This window comes from Ranitomeya imitator, chromosome 2, assembly GCF_032444005.1.
Source record: "Ranitomeya imitator isolate aRanImi1 chromosome 2, aRanImi1.pri, whole genome shotgun sequence".
Taxonomy (NCBI): domain Eukaryota; kingdom Metazoa; phylum Chordata; class Amphibia; order Anura; family Dendrobatidae; genus Ranitomeya; species Ranitomeya imitator.
In genome coordinates this window covers 350,496,280-350,514,861 of record NC_091283.1, presented here as the reverse complement: position 1 = coordinate 350,514,861, position 18,582 = coordinate 350,496,280, and the positions used below count along the sequence as shown (strand labels likewise).

Sequence of the window (18,582 nt, the reverse complement as noted above, 5' to 3'; positions counted from 1 at the left end):
ACACATGGATCCCTTGTATATCCGTATGTCGGTTTTGCAAGCCTGCGAGAAAAACACGCAGTTCGGATGCCATACGGATTACATACGGAGGATGCCATGCGCAAAATACGCTGACACACCCTGCCTACGGAGGAGCTACGGACCACTATTTTGGGGACTTTTCTGTGTATTACGGCCGTAATATACGGACCATATTGTCTTACGCCGAGTGTGACGCCGGCCTAACAAATACTTGGAGATCATCCAAGCGTGCTCGGGAAAACCCGAGCAACGAGTACAATCGCTTATCACCAGTCCCACAGTTATAACCTCATAAAGGGACAGTGGTCAGAATTGTAAAAATTGGCCTGGTCATTAACGTGCAAACCACCCTTAGGGGTAAAGGCGTTAATGTGGCAGTGCAGATGAGTGATAATTTTTTTTCCTTTCACTGACCAAATCTGTGCTTATGGGGAAAAAAGTAGTCACAGCATACATTAGTTTCTTCTATAATGTGGATGAGATTCATCCTTTAAAGTCAATAGGTGCACACAAAAAATTAGATTCCAAACAACCATCGTATAGCATCCATTGTTTTTACAGGTACATCGCAGTTCTTTAACATAGTAAAGTGTAAATGGTGTGGCAGTTTCAGCTCTCTGGTTGTCGCTTGGTCATGCACAGTCACCGGTTTTCATATCAAAACAAAGTAAAGTTTATTTTCCTTCATAAACTTTCCAGCTCCAAAATGAAAAGTCTTTTTTGGGCACAAATTAATAACAAGACTGTATTTTCTTTTGGTAAGGGAACAATATAGCAAAACAATATCACCAACTTGGTATTATAGGTACTTTTGAGTCTTTTGCACAGACTGTCCACCATTAACGGTCTATTCTCCAGTTCCAACACAACACACATCTCAGCTGCATCTTATTAGACCTATAAGACCTGAACTGGAGTATGGGAGCAACCTTTCCCTCCTAGGCTCTATTGGTTGTTCCTAAATCCCTGAACCAAAATCCAGTTAAAAAAAGCTCTAAATTATTAATAGCTGCTTGAGGTTTTCTGCTTGAAACTCTGAGGATTTTTTTATATTGTCTTGTGAACTTGGCCTTAGAGGCAGGTACATCAAGGATAGAGATAGAGTTCAAGTAGAAAGCTAACAATCTTTCCCTTCACTGACTGTTTATGAAAGGACTTCAGTCACATCCGATCTGCTAGTATAACAGAGCAAGAAAATTTGGGTCCCAATTAATTAATTATTTTTAATTTACTTTTCTTTTTTACCTTGTGGTAGGCATTTCATTTTTTCTCTCTAAAATTTTCTCTTCAAAATGGCACACGCGGGTCATGAATTTTGCACAAAATAAAAATGCTCTTAGGTAAAAAAAAGTCTCAAATTTTAATAAATTACACAAACCTTGCACTAATATATCTTGGGATGAACTGTAGTAGTACATTTGACAAATCTTGCAACTTTTTAAAAAGTTGTAGTTGATGAATCAACTGAAAACATCTTGAAACCCCAAACCACAGCAGAATTGGTGAACAATAAAAATAACAGGTGAACACTTATAAAATAGTCATGTGCCATACATGTTAGTATAAATTCAGAAGCTAGTAATGGATATAAAGTCTCCTGTATTTGTATTATTACATTTTTTATGTTATTACACAGGCAAATCTTCTCATTCAGGTCACTACCATATCCAAGATCTTCTATATAAGAGAATTTTCCTGATTTAGCCATCCAGGATGGAAAGGAACAGTGACAAGATGGTGGAGAAGATATTACACCTCACCCTAGAGATCCTCTTCCAGCTTACTGGAAAGGTGAGAGATTCTGATGACGTCACATTACATCTGGATCGCCCCCACGTAAGGGCAATGGGGTACTCGGTACCGGGTCCTTCAGTTCCCACAGCGAGGATGTCGCGGTGGCCCGATCCGGACCGTGGCCCTATGAGGGGCGCTCAATAAAAGGCAGAGTTCGTAGATAATGGTAGTGTTCGTGACACCACCTGTGGTATTCGGTCAGAGTGACCGATGCTGCTTGGGGGTCCGCTGGGGTGATGTTATGGCAGCTAGATGGTATACCTTCCCACAGGTGAAGTATATCCCCAGGGCTTCCCAGAAGTGTAGATGGTGATGGTGGAGGATGTAAGGCGCAGCGAATAACGAGGACACAATGGGTGCAGTCTCTTTACCTTTACTGAAGGCTTCAGCATCCACAGTCCAGAGTGCCGGATCACAGGGTAGGCAGGGTCCGGCCGGTCTGATGGCAATTCCAGAGTCCCTTATCCAGGACCAGGAGGAATTCAATAGCCTTCCCCTTGCGCACAGTAACTTAGTAGGTCCCTACTTGCATAAGCTATCATAAGGTCATCACTGTTGTTACTTCTCTCTCTCTGACCCCCAGATGGATAGGACAAACCCGTATGACGGTGATGGCCTGAGGCTATTTTATAGGGACCCTAGAGATGCCCCTCCTCCACAATTGCCACCGTGTCTGCTTAGGTATTTAGGTCAGACATCCAACTTGGAATTGACTGCCCTGCCGGTCTCTGAAGTAAAGAGTAGAGTCTATTACTCCCTCGGTGTTCCGGCCACCGGATCTGCTCTTCAGATGGAGGCAGCCTGCTTCTAGCTGGTCTCCCATTGATGTTTCACTCCTGTTGCTATGACTTCTTTTCTCACTCACTACAGCACAATTCCTTTTGTGTCCTTAGGATGCTGCCGCATGGGTTGCAGGCGCAGCTCCGTGTCCTTCTTTCCTTTCTCCTTAGACTTCAGTCTGGATCTGACCAGGGATCACCCCAGCCAGCTCGACCGGGAGACCTTTCCTCATCCGTCCCCAGCCAGGAACTCTCCTCTCCTCCTTCTGACTGACTAACTTCCTAACCAACCCACCAGTTTTACCCTAATGTGAGGAGTGGCCTAGTAGATAGAACCCTTAGCTCCCCCTGGTGGACTGGCGAGTGAAGTGTGTGTGTGGCTGTGATACCTGGCAAGGTGAACTCCTTTGGTGCCATCAGACGTAACATCACTCCCCCTGGTGGAAGAATGACATTACTGCAACGACCAGGACTCTGGGGCGTTGCACATCATTCTCATCTATGGGAAACAGATGGACAGAACTGGAGATGTGAGAACTCTGGAAATGTCTGTAGAGAGATTTATTAATGTGTCTCTCCATAACCAGGATTACACAGTGGTGAAGAAGACCTCTGGTGAGCGCTGTCAGAACCCTGTGTCTGAGGGATGGGGAAGAACCCTGAGTCCAATCACGGTGCCTCCACCTCATCCCCTGATACATGAGGTCATCAATGACCAGAAGATCCTAGAACTCGCCTACAAGATGATTGAGCTGCTGACTGGAGAGGTGACACTGCTGGGAATGCTGGAACATTTTACAGTAATGCTATGAAGGGATCGGTGGGTGACGGTATCTTTGTATGTGTCAGATTCCTGTACGGTACCAGGATGTCACCGTCTATTTCTCCATGGAGGAGTGGGAGTATTTAGAAGGACACAAAGATCTGTACAAGGAAGTCATGATGGAGGTTCCCCAGCCCCTCACATCACCAGGTAATAGGACTAAATACATATGACCTATAATTATCTGTGTGTAAAGAATGGATTCAGTCCTTGTATGTGTTTCCTCCAGTTCTGTCCAGTAACAGGACCACACCAGAGAGATGTCCTCATCCTCTTCTTTCACAGGACTGTGAGCAAGAAGATCCCAACGTTCCTCAGGATCATCAGGTAGATGGAGAGAAGGCGTCTTGAGATGTTCCCTATGATGTGTAGACTGATGTGAAGATCTTGTGTTCAGTCTTGGGTTATATGTTTTATACTTGTGTAATGAGTTCAGTGGAGATGGCAGGATTAGAGCTGTTCATAGATGTGACATCTTAACCTGTCTGTGACTTTTACAATATTTGTTTCAGGATGAAGGCTTGAACAGTGTTGATACTACAGAGACATATGTGAGAGGGGATGATTGTTTTAAAGTGGAGGTTTTTGCAGATTACCATGCAGGTGAGTAGTGACCTATATATTTACATATTCACTAGTTGGTACAATTATTTTGTAGACTTTCTATTGAATCGGTACTCCATTCTGTGCACCTACCTCACAAGCTATGCTCTTCTTAGCAGTCTTTTAAGCAATAGGTGGGGGTCTTGGGACCTGGACAACAACCAATCTGCATGCAATTAAAAAGGAACTTTCATAATATTTTTATTTCTAAATCAATTACCATCTTTGAGGCTGGGAAGGGCAGTAAGTAGACTAATGGCAAATTCGGTCAAATCCTGCTACTGGTGCAATTGTTTAACATTGAAGTTCGTGGGGTCAGATCTCAGGATATCTTCTCGAGAAAAGTTACAGTCCAGGTATAACTCTTCCTGGCTGCTGAGGTGGTGCATTTGCTTTTACTGATGTGTGTGAGGTTGGCGCAGCTAATGATAAAATATGTGGTGTATCATGTCCTATAAATTATTTTTTCTGCTGCTTCTTTGGCTACTTTTATAGCTGACAGAAGTGCTGGAGCATTGACTCTGCAGGAAGTCGAGAGAGACTTTCAGTTCAGACATACAGACAGCAAGTATCTTTTAGGTGAAACCTACCACAGGCTGAGCTTATTCAGGTAATACTTCAGGTTTGCGTGTCTTTCAGAAGCAGGAAAAATTCTCACATTTTGCCTTAATAGCGAGGGTCTAACAGCATGGGTATCCAATGGTCACCACTTGTCTTGATGCTAAAGATACACCTGACAGCCATCAATCAACACAATAGTCAACTTGTTATGCTCACCAATGTAATTGAAGACCCTGTTAATTAACTCTCCTCCTCATTATATGACGTTTTATCATTCTTGTCTTGTCAGTGTCTTTGTGAATATGATAACAAGGACAACAATGAGTGTAAGGCCGGGGTCACACTGGCGACTAAAACGGACGAGTGCAATGCGATAAAAAAATCGCATTGCACTCGGACCAATGTTAAACTATGGGGCAGCTCCCAGCAGCCGATTTTTTTGTCGGCCGTTTTCCTCGGTCCGAGACAATCGCAGCATGCAGCGATTGTCACGGACACTTGGCCGACTCTCAGCTGACTCGCACCCATATAAGGCTAAGGGTGCGAGTGAGACAACGCCCATCACTCAGATATCATCCGAGTGCTGTGCGTTAAACGCTGACCATGGCAATGGAGGATATGGAGAAATTAGTTTCTCCGCCTCCTCCGTAGCTGTGCTCCGATCCGCTCTCTGCGAGAGGCTCAGAGCGCAGACGCATGACAGTTGGCTCCCATTCGCAGCAGAGCAGGAGCCGAGGGTCATTAGCATATCACATCCGATGCTCTCACATTGGATGCAATAAGCTAGTGTGACTCCAGCCTAAGTTACATCGTCTGCATGACTTTGGAATACCTCAGTGTCGGCAGACAAATCCACCTATTACTCCTCCTATTCAATTGCTCCTAGTTCTTTATCCTCCCATACATCCTCCTGAATGTGACATTAATCCTGGCTGATCTTCAACAGCCCCAGGATGACGATTCCCTGATATCTTGCCTTTGAGCATCCCCAATGTCGCTTTCATCCAGAGGTGGCGCAAAGTCATGAGTCCAAATTGCAGGAGATTTATCACAAAAGATCATAGTTGTATCTCTTGCATGACGTGCTTAGGAGTGCTCTTCTCATCATATGTACTGTAGTTTTTTGACTATAAGACACACCAGACCATAAGACGCATCTAGGTTTTAGAGGAGGAAATTAGAAAAAAAACTGAAGCAAAAAATGTGGTCAGTTCTGTACTTAAGATCACCTATCCTGGTAAATATGGTCCCCTCATCTCTATCCTGGTAAGCATGGCCCTCATCCCCATCCTGGTATGCATGGCCCCATCCTTATTCTGGTATGATTGACCCCATCCCAGTCCTGGTATGCATGGTCCTATTCTTATTCTGGTATCATTGGCCTCATCCCAGTCCTGGTATGCATGGTCCCATTCTTATTCTTATAAGATTGATTGGCCCCATCCTGTTCCTGGTATGATTGATTGGCCCCATCCAGTTCCTGGAATGACTGATTGGCCCCATCCCCTTGCTGGTATGATTGACTTGCCCCATCCAGTTCCTGGTTGATTGATTGGCCCCATCCAGTTCCTGGTATGATTGATTGGCCCCATCCAGTTCCTGGTATGATTGATTGGCCCGATACTTAAGAGAAATGATTCATAGACAATTGCCTTCAGATGACCCCAGCATACTAGTGTGCCACAACCAGGAAGTTGATATCAACCATTCCCATTTTATTTAGGTGTATCCATATAAATGGCCCACCCTGTGTATACATATCTATATCTATAATATAATGCTAGGAGCATCACTCTGTTCGAAGCATTTATAGACTGCGCAAGTGCGACGCGCCTGCACAGTCTGGACCCCACAGAGTTACGCATCCGTGAGGATTGAGGCCCAGGAAATCGTGGTATAAGTAAGCATTGAATGCATACCACGATCTCCGGCACAACAACTTACTTATCAGGTATTGCCGTGGGGTCTCTTTGGGCTGGAGGCCGGGACATGAATCCTCTGGCGGAAATGGCGCATGCGTATAGCGCACTTCAGGCGCAATTTTGTAAGTTATGCATCCGGGCCAGAGACTTTATACTAAATTTATACAGAGTACTAGCTGAAGAGCCCGGCGTTGCCTGGGCATAGCAAATATCTGTGGTTAGTTATAGTACCTCACTTTTCTTATTTTCCCATCACGCCTCTCATTTTTCCCCTCACATCTCTCATTTTCTCCCTTACACCTCTCATTTTCCCCCTCACTCCTCTTATTTTCCCCCGCACTCCTCTCATTCCCCCCTCACTCCTCTCATTCCCCCCTAACACTTGTCATTTCGACCTCACATCTTTCATTTTCCGATCCCTCCACTATTTTCCCTCACTCCTCTCATTTTGCACTCACACCTTTTCATTTTCACCTCACACCTCTCATTTTCCCCTCAGTATATACATGTTTGTCATCTCCCTTATCTACTATATTGTCTAAGGGTCACTTCCGTCTGTCCTTCTTTCTTTCTTTCTGTCACGGATATTCATTCGCTGATTGGTCTCGGCAGCTGCCTGTCATGGCTGCCGCGACCAATCAGTGACGGCCACAGTCCGATAAGTCCCTCCTTACTCCCCTGCAGTCAGTGCCTGCTCCATACTCCCCGCAGTCACCGCTCACACAGGGTTAATGCCAGCGGTAACGGACCGCGTTATGCCGCGGGAAACTCACTTCGTTACCGCCGCTATTAACCCTGTGTGACCAAGTTTTTACTATTGACGCTGCCTATGCAGCGTCAATAGTAAAAGGATCTAATGTTGAAAGTAATAAAAAATTATTATATACTCACCTTTCCCGCTCCTCGCGACGTTCCGGTGACCTCTCCATGGAAGCGGCAGGTTCCAGTGCCAACGATGGTATGTGAGAAGGACTTGCCATGACGTCACGGTCATGTGACCGCGACGTCATCACAGGCCCTGCGCGCCTGCGCGAGAAGGACCTGCCATGACGTCACGGTCATGTGACCGTTACGTCATGGCAGGTCCTTCTCGCGCAGGCGAGAAGAAGCTGCGGTACCATGGGACAGGCAGGGACAGCGTCAGGAGCGCCAGGAGCAGGTGAGTATTTCATATTCACCTGTCCGCCTTCCATCCGCCGGGCGCCCTTCCGTCTTCCCGTCCTCTTGCAGTGACTGTGCAGGTCAGAGGACTGTGCAGGTCAGGTCGCGATGACGTATTAGTGTGCGCGCCGCCCTCTGCCTGAACAGTCAGTGCGGAGAGACGGGACGCTGAGGAGCAGCGACGAGAGGTGAGTATGTGATTTTTTTTTTTTTTTAATTGCAGCAGCATTACATGTGTCACAATGCTGTATAGAGCGTGTATGGGGCCATAAAGAACTGCATGGAGCATTAAATGGGGCATCTATGGGGCCATAACTGCATGGAGCATTATATTAGGCATCTATGGGGCCATAACTGAATGGAGCATTATATGGGGCATCTATGGGGCCATAACTGCATGGAGCATTATATGGGGCATCTATGGGGCCATAATGAACTGCATGGAGCATTATATGGGGCATCTATGGGGCCATAATGAACTGCATGGAGCATTATATGGGGCATCTATGGGGCCATAATGAACTGCATAGAGCATTATATGGGGCATCTATGGGGCCATAACTGCATGGAGTATTATATGGGGCATCTATGGGGCCACAACTGCATGGAGCATTATATGGAGCCTCTATGGGGCCATAACTGCATGGAGCATTATATGGGTCATCTATGGGGCCATAACTGCATGGAGCATTATATGGGGCATCTATGGGGCCATAACTGCATGGAGCATTATACTACATGACTGGGCAAAATACTACATGACTGGGCAGTATACTACGTGACTGGGCAATATACTACGTGGAACGGCATATTCTAGAATACCCGATGCGTTAGAATCGGGCCACCATCTATATAGTATACACCTGTATGTCATCTCCTGTATATAGTATATACCTGTATGTCATAACCCCTGTAAATAGTATATACCTGCTGTATGTCATCTCCTGTATATTGAATATACCTGTGTCATCTCCTCCTGTATATAGTATATACCTGTATGTCATCTCTTCTGTATATACTATATACCTGTATGTCATCTCCTCCTATATATAGTATATACCTGTATGTCATCTCCTGTATATAGTATATACCTGTATGTCATCTCCCCTGTATATAGTATATACCTGCTGTATGTCATCTCTATATACCTATGTGTCATATCCTCTTTTATATAGTATATACCTGTATGTCATCTCCTCCTGTATATAGTATACACCTGTGTGTCATCTCCCCTGTATATAGTATATATGTGTGTGTCATCTCCTCCTGTATATAATATATACCTGTATGTCAGCGCCTCCTGTATATAGTATATACCTGTGTGTCATCTCCCCTGTATATAGTATATACCTGTGTGTCATCTCCCCTGTATATAGTATGTACCTGTATGTCATCTCCTCCTGTATATAGTATATATCTGTGTGTCATCTCCTCCTGTATTAGACCTCGTTCACACGTTATTTGATCAGTATTTTTACCTCAGTATTTGTAAGCTAAATTGGCAGCCTGATAAATCCCCAGCCAATAGGAAGCCCTCCCCCCGGCAGTACAGTTAGGGCCAGAAATATTTGGACAGTGACACAATTTTCGCGAGTTGGGCTCTGCATGCCACCACATTGGATTTGAAATGAAACCTCTACAACAGAATTCAAGTGCAGATTGTAACGTTTAATTTGAAGGGTTGAACAAAAATATCTGATAGAAAATGTAGGAATTGTACACATTTCTTTACAAACACTCCACATTTTAGGAGGTCAAAAGTAATTGGACAAATAAACATAACCCAAACAAAATATTTTTATTTTCAATATTTTGTTGCAAATCCTTTGGAGGCAATCACTGCCTTAAGTCTGGAACCCATGGACATCACCAAACGCTGGGTTTCCTCCTTCTTAATGCTTTGCCAGGCCTTTACAGCCGCAGCCTTCAGGTCTTGCTTGTTTGTGGGTCTTTCCGTCTTAAGTCTGGATTTGAGCAAGTGAAATGCATGCTCAATTGGGTTTAGATCTGGAGATTGACTTGGCCATTGCAGAATGTTCCACTTTTTGGCACTCATGAACTCCTGGGTAGCTTTGGCTGTATGCTTGGGGTCATTGTCCATCTGTACTATGAAGCGCCGTCCAATCAACTTTGCAGCATTTGGCTGAATCTGGGCTGAAAGTATATCCCGCTACACTTCAGAATTCATCCGGCTACTCTTGTCTGCCCTTATGTCATCAATAAACACAAGTGACCCAGTGCCATTGAAAGCCATGCATGCCCATGCCATCACGTTGCCTCCACCATGTTTTACAGAGGATGTGGTGTGCCTTGGATCATGTGCCGTTCCCTTTCTTCTCCAAACTTTTTTCTTCCCATCATTCTGGTACAGGTTGATCTTTGTCTCATCTGTCCATAGAATACTTTTCCAGAACTGAGCTGGCTTCTTGAGGTGTTTTTCTGCAAATTTAACTCTGGCCTGTCTATTTTTGGTATTGATGAATGGTTTGCATCTAGATGTGAACCCTTTGTATTTACTGTCATGGAGTTTTCTCTTTACTGTTGACTTAGAGACAGATACACCTACTTCACTGAGAGTGTTCTGGACTTCAGTTGATGTTGTGAATGGGTTCTTCTTCACCAAATTAAGTATGCGGTGATCATCCACCACTGTTGTCATCCGTGGACGCCCAGGCCTTTTTGAGTTCCCAAGCTCACCAGTCAATTCCTTTTTTCTCAGAATGTACCCAACTGTTGATTTTGCTACTCCAAGCATGTCTGCTATCTCTCTGATGGATTTTTTCTTTTTTTTCAGCCTCAGGATGTTCTGCTTCACCTCAATTGAGAGTTCCTTTGACCGCATGTTGTCTGCTCACAGCAACAGCTTCCAAATGCAAAACCACACACCTGGAATCCACCCCTGACCTTTTAACTACTTCATTGATTACAGGTTAACGAGGGAGACGCCTTCAGAGTTAATTGCAGCCCTTAGAGTCCATTGTCCAATTACTTTTGGTCCCTTGAAAAAGAGGACGCTATGCATTACAGAGCTATGATTCCTAAACCCTTTCTCCGATTTGGATGTGGAAACTATCATATTGCAGCTGGGAGTGTGGACTTTCAGCCCATATTACATATATAATTTTATTTCTGAACATGTTTTTGTAAACAGCTAAAATAACAAAACTTGTGTCACTGTCCAAATATTTCTGGCCCTAACTGTATATATTAGCTGACACATACACATAATAGACAGGTCATGTGACTGACAGCTGCCGTATTTCCTATATGGTACATTTGGTTCTCTTGTAGTTTGTCTGCTTATTAATCAGATTTTTATTTTTGAAGGATAATACCAGACGTGTGTATGTTTTAGGGCGAGTTTCATGTGTCAAGTTGTGTGTGTTGAGTTGCGTGTGGCAACATCCATGTAGCGACTTTTGTGAGATGAGTTTTGTGTGGCGACATGCGTATAGCAACTTTTTGTGTGTCAAGTTGCATGTGACAGGTTAGTGTAGCAAGTTGTGTGCAGCAAGTTTTGCGCATGGCGAGTTTTACGCGTGGCGAGGTTTATGTGTGGTGCGTTTTGAGTATGTGCAAGTTTTGTGTGAGGCAACTTTTGCATGTGTTGCAACTTTTGTGCATGTGGCAATTTTTCCTCGTGTGCAAGTTTTGCTTGTGGCGAGTTTTCCATGCGGCGAGTTTTGCACGTGTGGCGAGTTTTGCGTGAGCCTAGTTTTGCATGTGGCTAATTTTGCATGTGGCGAGTTTTGAGCGGTGACTTTTGTGTTTCGACTTTTATGTGGCGAAGTTGGTGTATGTGTGGTGAAATGTGTGCTGAGGGTGGTATATGTGTTCAAGCATGTGGTAGTGTGTGGCGCGTTTTGTGTGTGTGCTCATATCCCCGTGTGTGGTGAGTATCCCATGTCGGGGCCCCACCTTAGCAACTTTACAGTATATACTCTTTGGTGCCATCGCTCTCATTCTTTAAGTCCCCCTTGTTCACATCTGGCAGCTGTCAATTTGCCTCCAACACTTTTCCTTTCACTTTTCCCCATTATGTAGATAGGGACAAAAATTTTTGGTGAATTGGAATGCGCGGGGATAAAATTTCGCCTCACAACATAGCCTATGACACTCTCGGGGTCCAGAGGTGTGACTGTGCAAAATTTTGTGGCTGTAGCTGCGACGGTGCAGATGCCAATCCCGGACATACACACATACACACACACACACATTCAGCTTTATATATTAGGTGAACAAAAAGAGAAAAAGTCTCACTCTGCAATGTTGTTCTGTTTTGGTCATAAATGGTTTCTACAGAAAACACTTCCGGAGACCCAAGAAATGGAAAGAAAATCCACATCTAAGGATCCTAGTGCTGTAATAAACATAGTCTAGCATGTTGATGTTCAGAGTCAAAGGTTTGAGGGCAGAGAATTTACAACTTTCACGGAAAGGCAAGACTTTTTTGCAGTCTCCAAAAAATCAATTCGGTGAGTTTATTTTGAGTTCAGTAACAGCTGCAGCATTAAGGGATATTTCCTAAGGTTGAAATTGTTTGGCCAATTCTCGATCCAGCTGAGACATTCCATGAACTTGATCCACTGTAGATTGCAGATGTTCTAAATGTATCGAACAGTTGTCTTATGACGATTATACTTACCAGCAAAGGTAGACAAACTACAGTGAGCTTGGTCAGGGCTAAATCAATTAAAAAGTCCAAGAGAAAAAGCACAACTTTTTAGCTGAATATCACAATCAATTAGTCCTTGCAATGAAGTCTACAGTTGGTACCCGTGTCTTTGTTAACTAGTAATTGAATTTTATCTCAATTTGTTTCAAAAGGAAGCATTTTTGAAGAAATGTATTTTTTTCTTGGCAGATGAGTGTGCGTCAGAGGGACATCCGACATATACGGATTTTGAAGCAGCTGATTATGGTATCACACCACATATATATGAAGAGCATGACACTATTCCAGACATACCACCAGGCCTTTGCAGAACAAATCTATCATCAGTTCCTTATCTACAGGCTCCATCTTCTGATTCAATTCAAACAGCTAAGCAAAATGACAATAACAAAAAGGATGCTGAACATCAAAAAGCTCATGTAGGCAAAAAGCCATTTTCATGTCAAGAATGTGGGAAATGTTATACCTACAAAACAAGGCTTACTGTACATGAGAGAATTCACACAGGGGAGAAACCATTTTCATGTCACGAATGTGGGAAATGTTTTACCTACAAAACAAGTCTTGTTGCACATAAGAAAATTCACACAGGAGAGAAGCCATTTTCTTGTTCAGAGTGTGGTAAAAGTTTTAACAAAAAATCAATTCTTAATGACCATCAGAGAATTCACACAGGGGAGAAGCCATTTTCATGTTCAGAATGTGGGAAATATTTTACTTACAAAACAAGTCTTGTTTCACATAAGAAAATTCACACAGGTGAAAAGCCATTTTCTTGTTCAGAATGTGGGAAATGTTTCAGCAAGAAAGAAAATCTTACTGCACATACGAAAATTCACACAGGGGAGAAACCATTTTCATGTCACGAATGTGGGAAATGTTTTACCTCCAAAGCAAATCTTATTGCGCATATGGTAATTCACACAGGGGAGAAGCCATTTTCATGTCCAGAATGTGGAAAATGTTTTACATGCAAAACTAGTCTTGTTTCACATAAGGTCATTCACACAGGGGAGAAGCCTTTTTCTTGCTCAGAATGTGGGCAATGTTTTACCAAGAAGTCAAATCTTAATGTACATAAGAAAATTCACACAGGAGAGAAGCCATATTCATGTCATGAATGTGGGAAATGTTTTTCTAACAAAGGAGATCTTATTCAACATAAACGTACACACACAGGGGAGAAGCCATTTTCTTGTTCAGAATGTGGGAAATGTTTTACCAAGAAAGCATATCTTGTTGCCCATCTGAGAATTCATACAGGGAAGAAGCCATTTTCCGGTCATCAAAGAATACACTCAGAGGAGAAGCCATTTTCGCACTGGGAAAATGTTTAACAAAGAAATTACATTTTCTTAAACATCAGAGAAATTACACAGGAACATAACCACTTCATATTATATAAAATTATTTATTCATGAATTGAACAAGAAAAGTTACAGTAAAAGTTGTCACACATCGAAAAGGGAAAGCAATTGAGAATACTAAATGATAATGATTAGGAAATGTACTGTATGCAATGAGCAATAAACATCAGCAAGTAGAATGCATGTCACAATCCTAAATATTTCACCGTGCATATAGAATACTTTACCGAACACTATAACTGCATCTTCAAGGGGTTGTCCAGCACTTCTTTTGTATACATGATCTGGACAGTTGCTATGGCAAACATCAGACACCAAACATGTCACATCTAATAAGGATGATGTCTTATTAATCAGCTGAGACCAACTGGATGGACCTCTTTTCAACTGACCTAATCAAGTACAACAGCATCTACGCACACGTGATACCAGACCACATGTAAGAGAAGTGTCAGACCACCCCATTAAAACTTGAAACCAAAGATTAATAAACATCTGCCATTAATACTAATATCCATCTCTTTGCATTTATATTTTTTATTTATAAGTTAAGATATTGCCGTAGGACCTCTGTAGTTGGTATGGTTTGTATAGAAGTATTGAAGGCAGAATTACATTAAGGATCTCAGGTTTGTTTGACACTTTTCTGTTTTTGAAATTGTCCTTTTATAGAAAACTAGTATAATTACCCAGCTTTACATTGCCCTAAGGTTTTCAGGGGACATTTCACCAGTTTGTGCATTTGTGCATTGTAGCTGGCCACATCATGGAATAGTGATTTATCAGATTAAACACAAGCCTAGGTTAAGCAGCTTTCAAAAGATCAATCCATCAGAGAAAAAGAAAAAAGCTAATGCCTTAAAAGTTTAACATTTTATTAGAGTTAAATTAAAAATATGTATTTGATAAAAATGACAAAGTATGATAAAACCTTAGAGACAACATGTGCAAGTAAGGTGGACCACACCAGTATGGAAAAATGCCAAGGTTTACCAAAATGAATATACCGTATATACTCGAGTATAAGTCGAGATTTTCAGCCCATTTTTGGGGGCTGAAAGTCCCCCTCTCGGCTTATACTCGAGTCATACCCAGGGGTCGGCAGGGGAGTGGGAGCGGGGGCTGTCTAATTATACTCACCTGCTCCTGACGCGGTCCCTGCAGGTCCCCGACTCGCTGGCGCCCCAGCTTCTTCCTGTACTGAGCGGTCACATGGTGCCGCTCATTACAGTAATGAATATGCGGCTCCACCTTTATGGGGGTGGAGCCGCATATTCATTACTGTAATGAGCGGTTACAGTGCAGGACAAAGCTGCGGCATCAGGGAAGCAGGGACTGCACAGCGCCAGGAGCAGGTGAGTATAACGGGAGGGGAGCGCTGTACGATATTCACCTGCTCCCCGTTCCCGCGCCGCTCCGTCTTCAGCGTCTTCTGCAGTGACGCTCAGGTCAGAGGGCGCGGTGACGTGGTTAGTGCGCGCCCTCTGCCTGAACGTCAGTGCAGGAGACGCTGAAGATGGAGCGGTGCCGAAACGAGGAGCAGGTGAATATTGAATGTGCCAGGGGCCTGAACGACGGAGAGGTGAGTATGTGATTTTTTTTTTTAATCGCAGCAACAGCAAATGGGGCAAGCGTTTGTATGGAGCATCTATGGGGCCATAACAATTGTGCAGCACTATATGGGGCAAGTGTCTGTATGGGGCCATAATCAACGTTTGTGCAGCACTATATGGGGCAAGTGTCTGTATGGGGCCATAACGTTTGTGCAGCACTATAAGGGGCAAGTGTCTGTATGGGGCCATAACGTTTGTGCAGCACTATAAGGGGCAAGTGTCTGTATGGGGCCATAACGTTTGTGCAGCAATATATGGGGCAAGTGTCTATGGGGCCATAACGTTTGTGCAGCACTATATGGGGCAAGTGTCTGTACGGGGCCATAACGTTTGTGCAGCAATATATGGGGCAAGTGTCTATATGGGGCCATAACGTTTGTGCAGCACTATATGAGGCAAGTATCTGTATGGGGCCAAAACGTTTGTGGAGCACTATATGGGGCAAGTGTCTGTATGGGGCCATAATTAACGTTTGTGGAGCATTATGGTATATGGTGCCAGTGTCTGTATGGAGCATCCTATGGGGCCATAATCAAGGTTTGTGCAGCACTATAGGGGGCAAATATCTTTATGGAGCATCTTATGGGGCCATAATCAGCATTTGTGCAGCATTATATTGGGCAAATGTGTCTATGGAGCATCTTATGGGGTCATTATTAACCTTTATGCAGGATTATATGGGGCATATTTTAATATTCACATGTACAAAAATATCAATAAGAGGATGCAGAAACCAAAATCATATAAATCTCCCCTAAAAATATACTTTATTGTTAAAAACAGGCAAACTAAGACCACTTATAGTGACAAACACAAAACAAAAAGTGCTCAGAAAACCCAAAATCTAATGGGGATATCTAGTCCACCCTATTCAAGGCACCTATATCGCCCCTACCTGGCTGCGGAGGTAGACGCCCTAGGGGGAAACGTATTGGTGCCCCCGCTCATCGATGGCTGACCCTAGAGGCCCTGATACGCCCTGTTGCCACTAATGAGAGCCTCTACCCGTACACTAGAGGGTCCCCTATTACTAGACAATGAGTAACCTATGCTAGGGAAGACCTAGACCCCCACATAAATTTAAAAGCATTGAATGAACACCTGGCGACACATAACTTTCAGATAGTAGGTGAAAACCACTGTAGCGGTGGAAGATATCACTTAGATGTAAATACCGCAAATAGCCATAATCATTGGCCACTAATACCTATCACATGTATCTAGAGAGCATCAAATTCACTTGATACAACACAAATGCCAACAGTTTAAAGCCACATAGATTCCTGTATAATGGCATATAATGTGAAAAGTGTCAGTACTCATCTTAAATGCATTCAAAGTGGTTCACCGTCCGCCTTAAACTAACGCCTCGACGCGTTTCGCCAATTAAGGCTCCTCAGGAGGCATGATACCTTGATAGCCAGTGTCATTACACAAGATGGATAGCTTATTTTAATATTGGACATCTTATGGGGCCATTATAAACTGTAGCATGGCTAAAGGTTGGATAGTGTTATGACCTGGTGGTCAGGACAATAATGGACCTGGTGGTTAAGAGCACACGGAATGACCTGATAGTTACTGATAATATAGGACGAGCTCTGAGACGTGGGAACTCTGCTGACCGCAATCCCTAAACCTATCACACACACTAGAAATAGCCGTGGATTGCTCCTAACGCTCCCTATGCAACTCGACACAGCCTAAGGAACTAGCTAGCCCTAAAGATAGAAAAATAAAGCCTACCTTGCCTCAGAGAAATTCCCCAAAGGAAAAGGCAGCCCCCCACATATAATGACTGTGAGTAAAGATGAAAATTACAAACACAGAGATGAAATAGATTTAGCAAAGTGAGGCCCGACTTACTGAACAGACAGAGGATAGGAAAGGTAGCTTTGCGGTCAGCACAAAAAACTACAAAAAGACCACGCAGAGCGCGCAAAAAGACCCTCCGCACCGACTCACGGTGCGGAGGCGCTCCCTCTGCGTCCCAGAGCTTCCAGCAAGCAAGACAACAATTAAAATAGCAAGCTGGACAGAAAAATTGCAAACTAAAGAAAAACAAGCAGGAACTTAGCTTCTGCTGGGAAGACAGGTCACAAGAACGATCCAGGAGTGAACTAGACCAATACTGGAACATTGACAGGTGGCATGGAGCAATGATCTAGGTGGAGTTAAATAGAGCAGCCAGCTAACGAATTAACCTCGTCACCTGTGGAAGGAACCTCAGATGCCACAGCCCCACTCACAACTACCAGAGGAAGCCCATGGACAGAACCAGCCGAAGTAACATTCATGACCACAGGAGGGAGCTTGACAACAGAATTCACAACAGGATAGTCGACGGGAGGTATGTATCACAGAGAAGGCTTGTCGCTGTGATGTGACCCGGAGTGTTTTCTGTAATGCACATAAAGCAATAAGGAATTGTGTAGTATATTTGGGTCCGGGTTACGGGTAGCTATGAGAGATGGGAGGGTCTGGCTACCCATATACCTCACCCCCGGGTAAGGGGCATAACCGTGCCTATCTATGTTTGTTTCAGGACCTGTGGTGATGTCAGAACCACATGTTTAATTATGTGATGGGTTCCTGGGTGTGGTTACACCTATGTAAAGAGGTGTGTGTAGCACCTGGAGAGAGTGTTTTGGAAGTCTGTCAGAGTGGACACACTTCCATGTGTCCTGGCTGGACACTGCAGAGTGGCCTGTGTGTTGGACGGTTCCAAGTGGGGACAGACGTCCTGAACAGCACACAGACCATATTTAGGCTGGAGAGCCTACGTGCTGGACATGGCACAGCCTGTATGCCTACAGGTCTGAGAGAGAGCGGAGCTCTAATATGGACATTGAGGATTCAACTGTCTGAAGTAAGACTGTTTACCTGTTGTTCCTATTGCTATGTGGTTTATGGAGCAATAAACCTGTGAACTTTTAATGAAACGTGCCTCCAGAGTTTCATCCGCCGCACCTGAGCGAGTACAATCCCTACAATTGGTGTTTCGAATGCGGACAAAGATCCAAGGAGCACATGTTGCAGCGCTGGCTGGTCTGAGCCAGAAGTGTGGACGGTCTTGAAAACCGTGAGTAAATACTGATCGGGATCAGTGAGAACTGCAGTTTGTGGATACCTCTGAGGAGAAGAGGGATCCGGGAACCTGTGTGGCCAGCAGGTAACAGACAGGTGTCTGTGGTATTCTGACCGGGGTCAGTAAGAATTGTTGTTTATGGGATACCTCTGAGGAGAAGAGGAATCAGGGAACC

The 18,582-nt window shown here is 43.9% G+C and overlaps 2 protein-coding genes across 2 annotated transcripts in view; both read left to right on the top strand.

The window, feature by feature from the left end:
- The window catches only part of LOC138663745 (uncharacterized), a 36,134-nt gene extending 23,634 nt beyond the window's left edge, over window positions 1-12,500 (top strand). The window contains exons 2-7 of the mRNA XM_069750074.1: window positions 1,658-1,812; window positions 3,182-3,361; window positions 3,444-3,567; window positions 3,647-3,744; window positions 3,930-4,020; window positions 10,459-12,500. Coding sequence (XP_069606175.1) covers window positions 1,735-1,812; window positions 3,182-3,361; window positions 3,444-3,567; window positions 3,647-3,744; window positions 3,930-4,020; window positions 10,459-10,598 — 711 coding nt within the window. The 5' untranslated portion in view covers window positions 1,658-1,734 and the 3' untranslated portion in view covers window positions 10,599-12,500. The remainder of the gene's footprint in view (window positions 1-1,657; window positions 1,813-3,181; window positions 3,362-3,443; window positions 3,568-3,646; window positions 3,745-3,929; window positions 4,021-10,458) is intronic.
- LOC138663748 (zinc finger protein 585A-like) overlaps window positions 1-14,217 on the top strand; it is a 94,133-nt gene extending 79,916 nt beyond the window's left edge. The window contains exon 8 of the mRNA XM_069750077.1: window positions 12,735-14,217. Within this exon, the coding sequence (XP_069606178.1) occupies window positions 12,735-13,676 (942 nt within the window). The 3' untranslated portion in view covers window positions 13,677-14,217. The remainder of the gene's footprint in view (window positions 1-12,734) is intronic.
- Window positions 14,218-18,582: the final 4,365 nt, after the last annotated feature.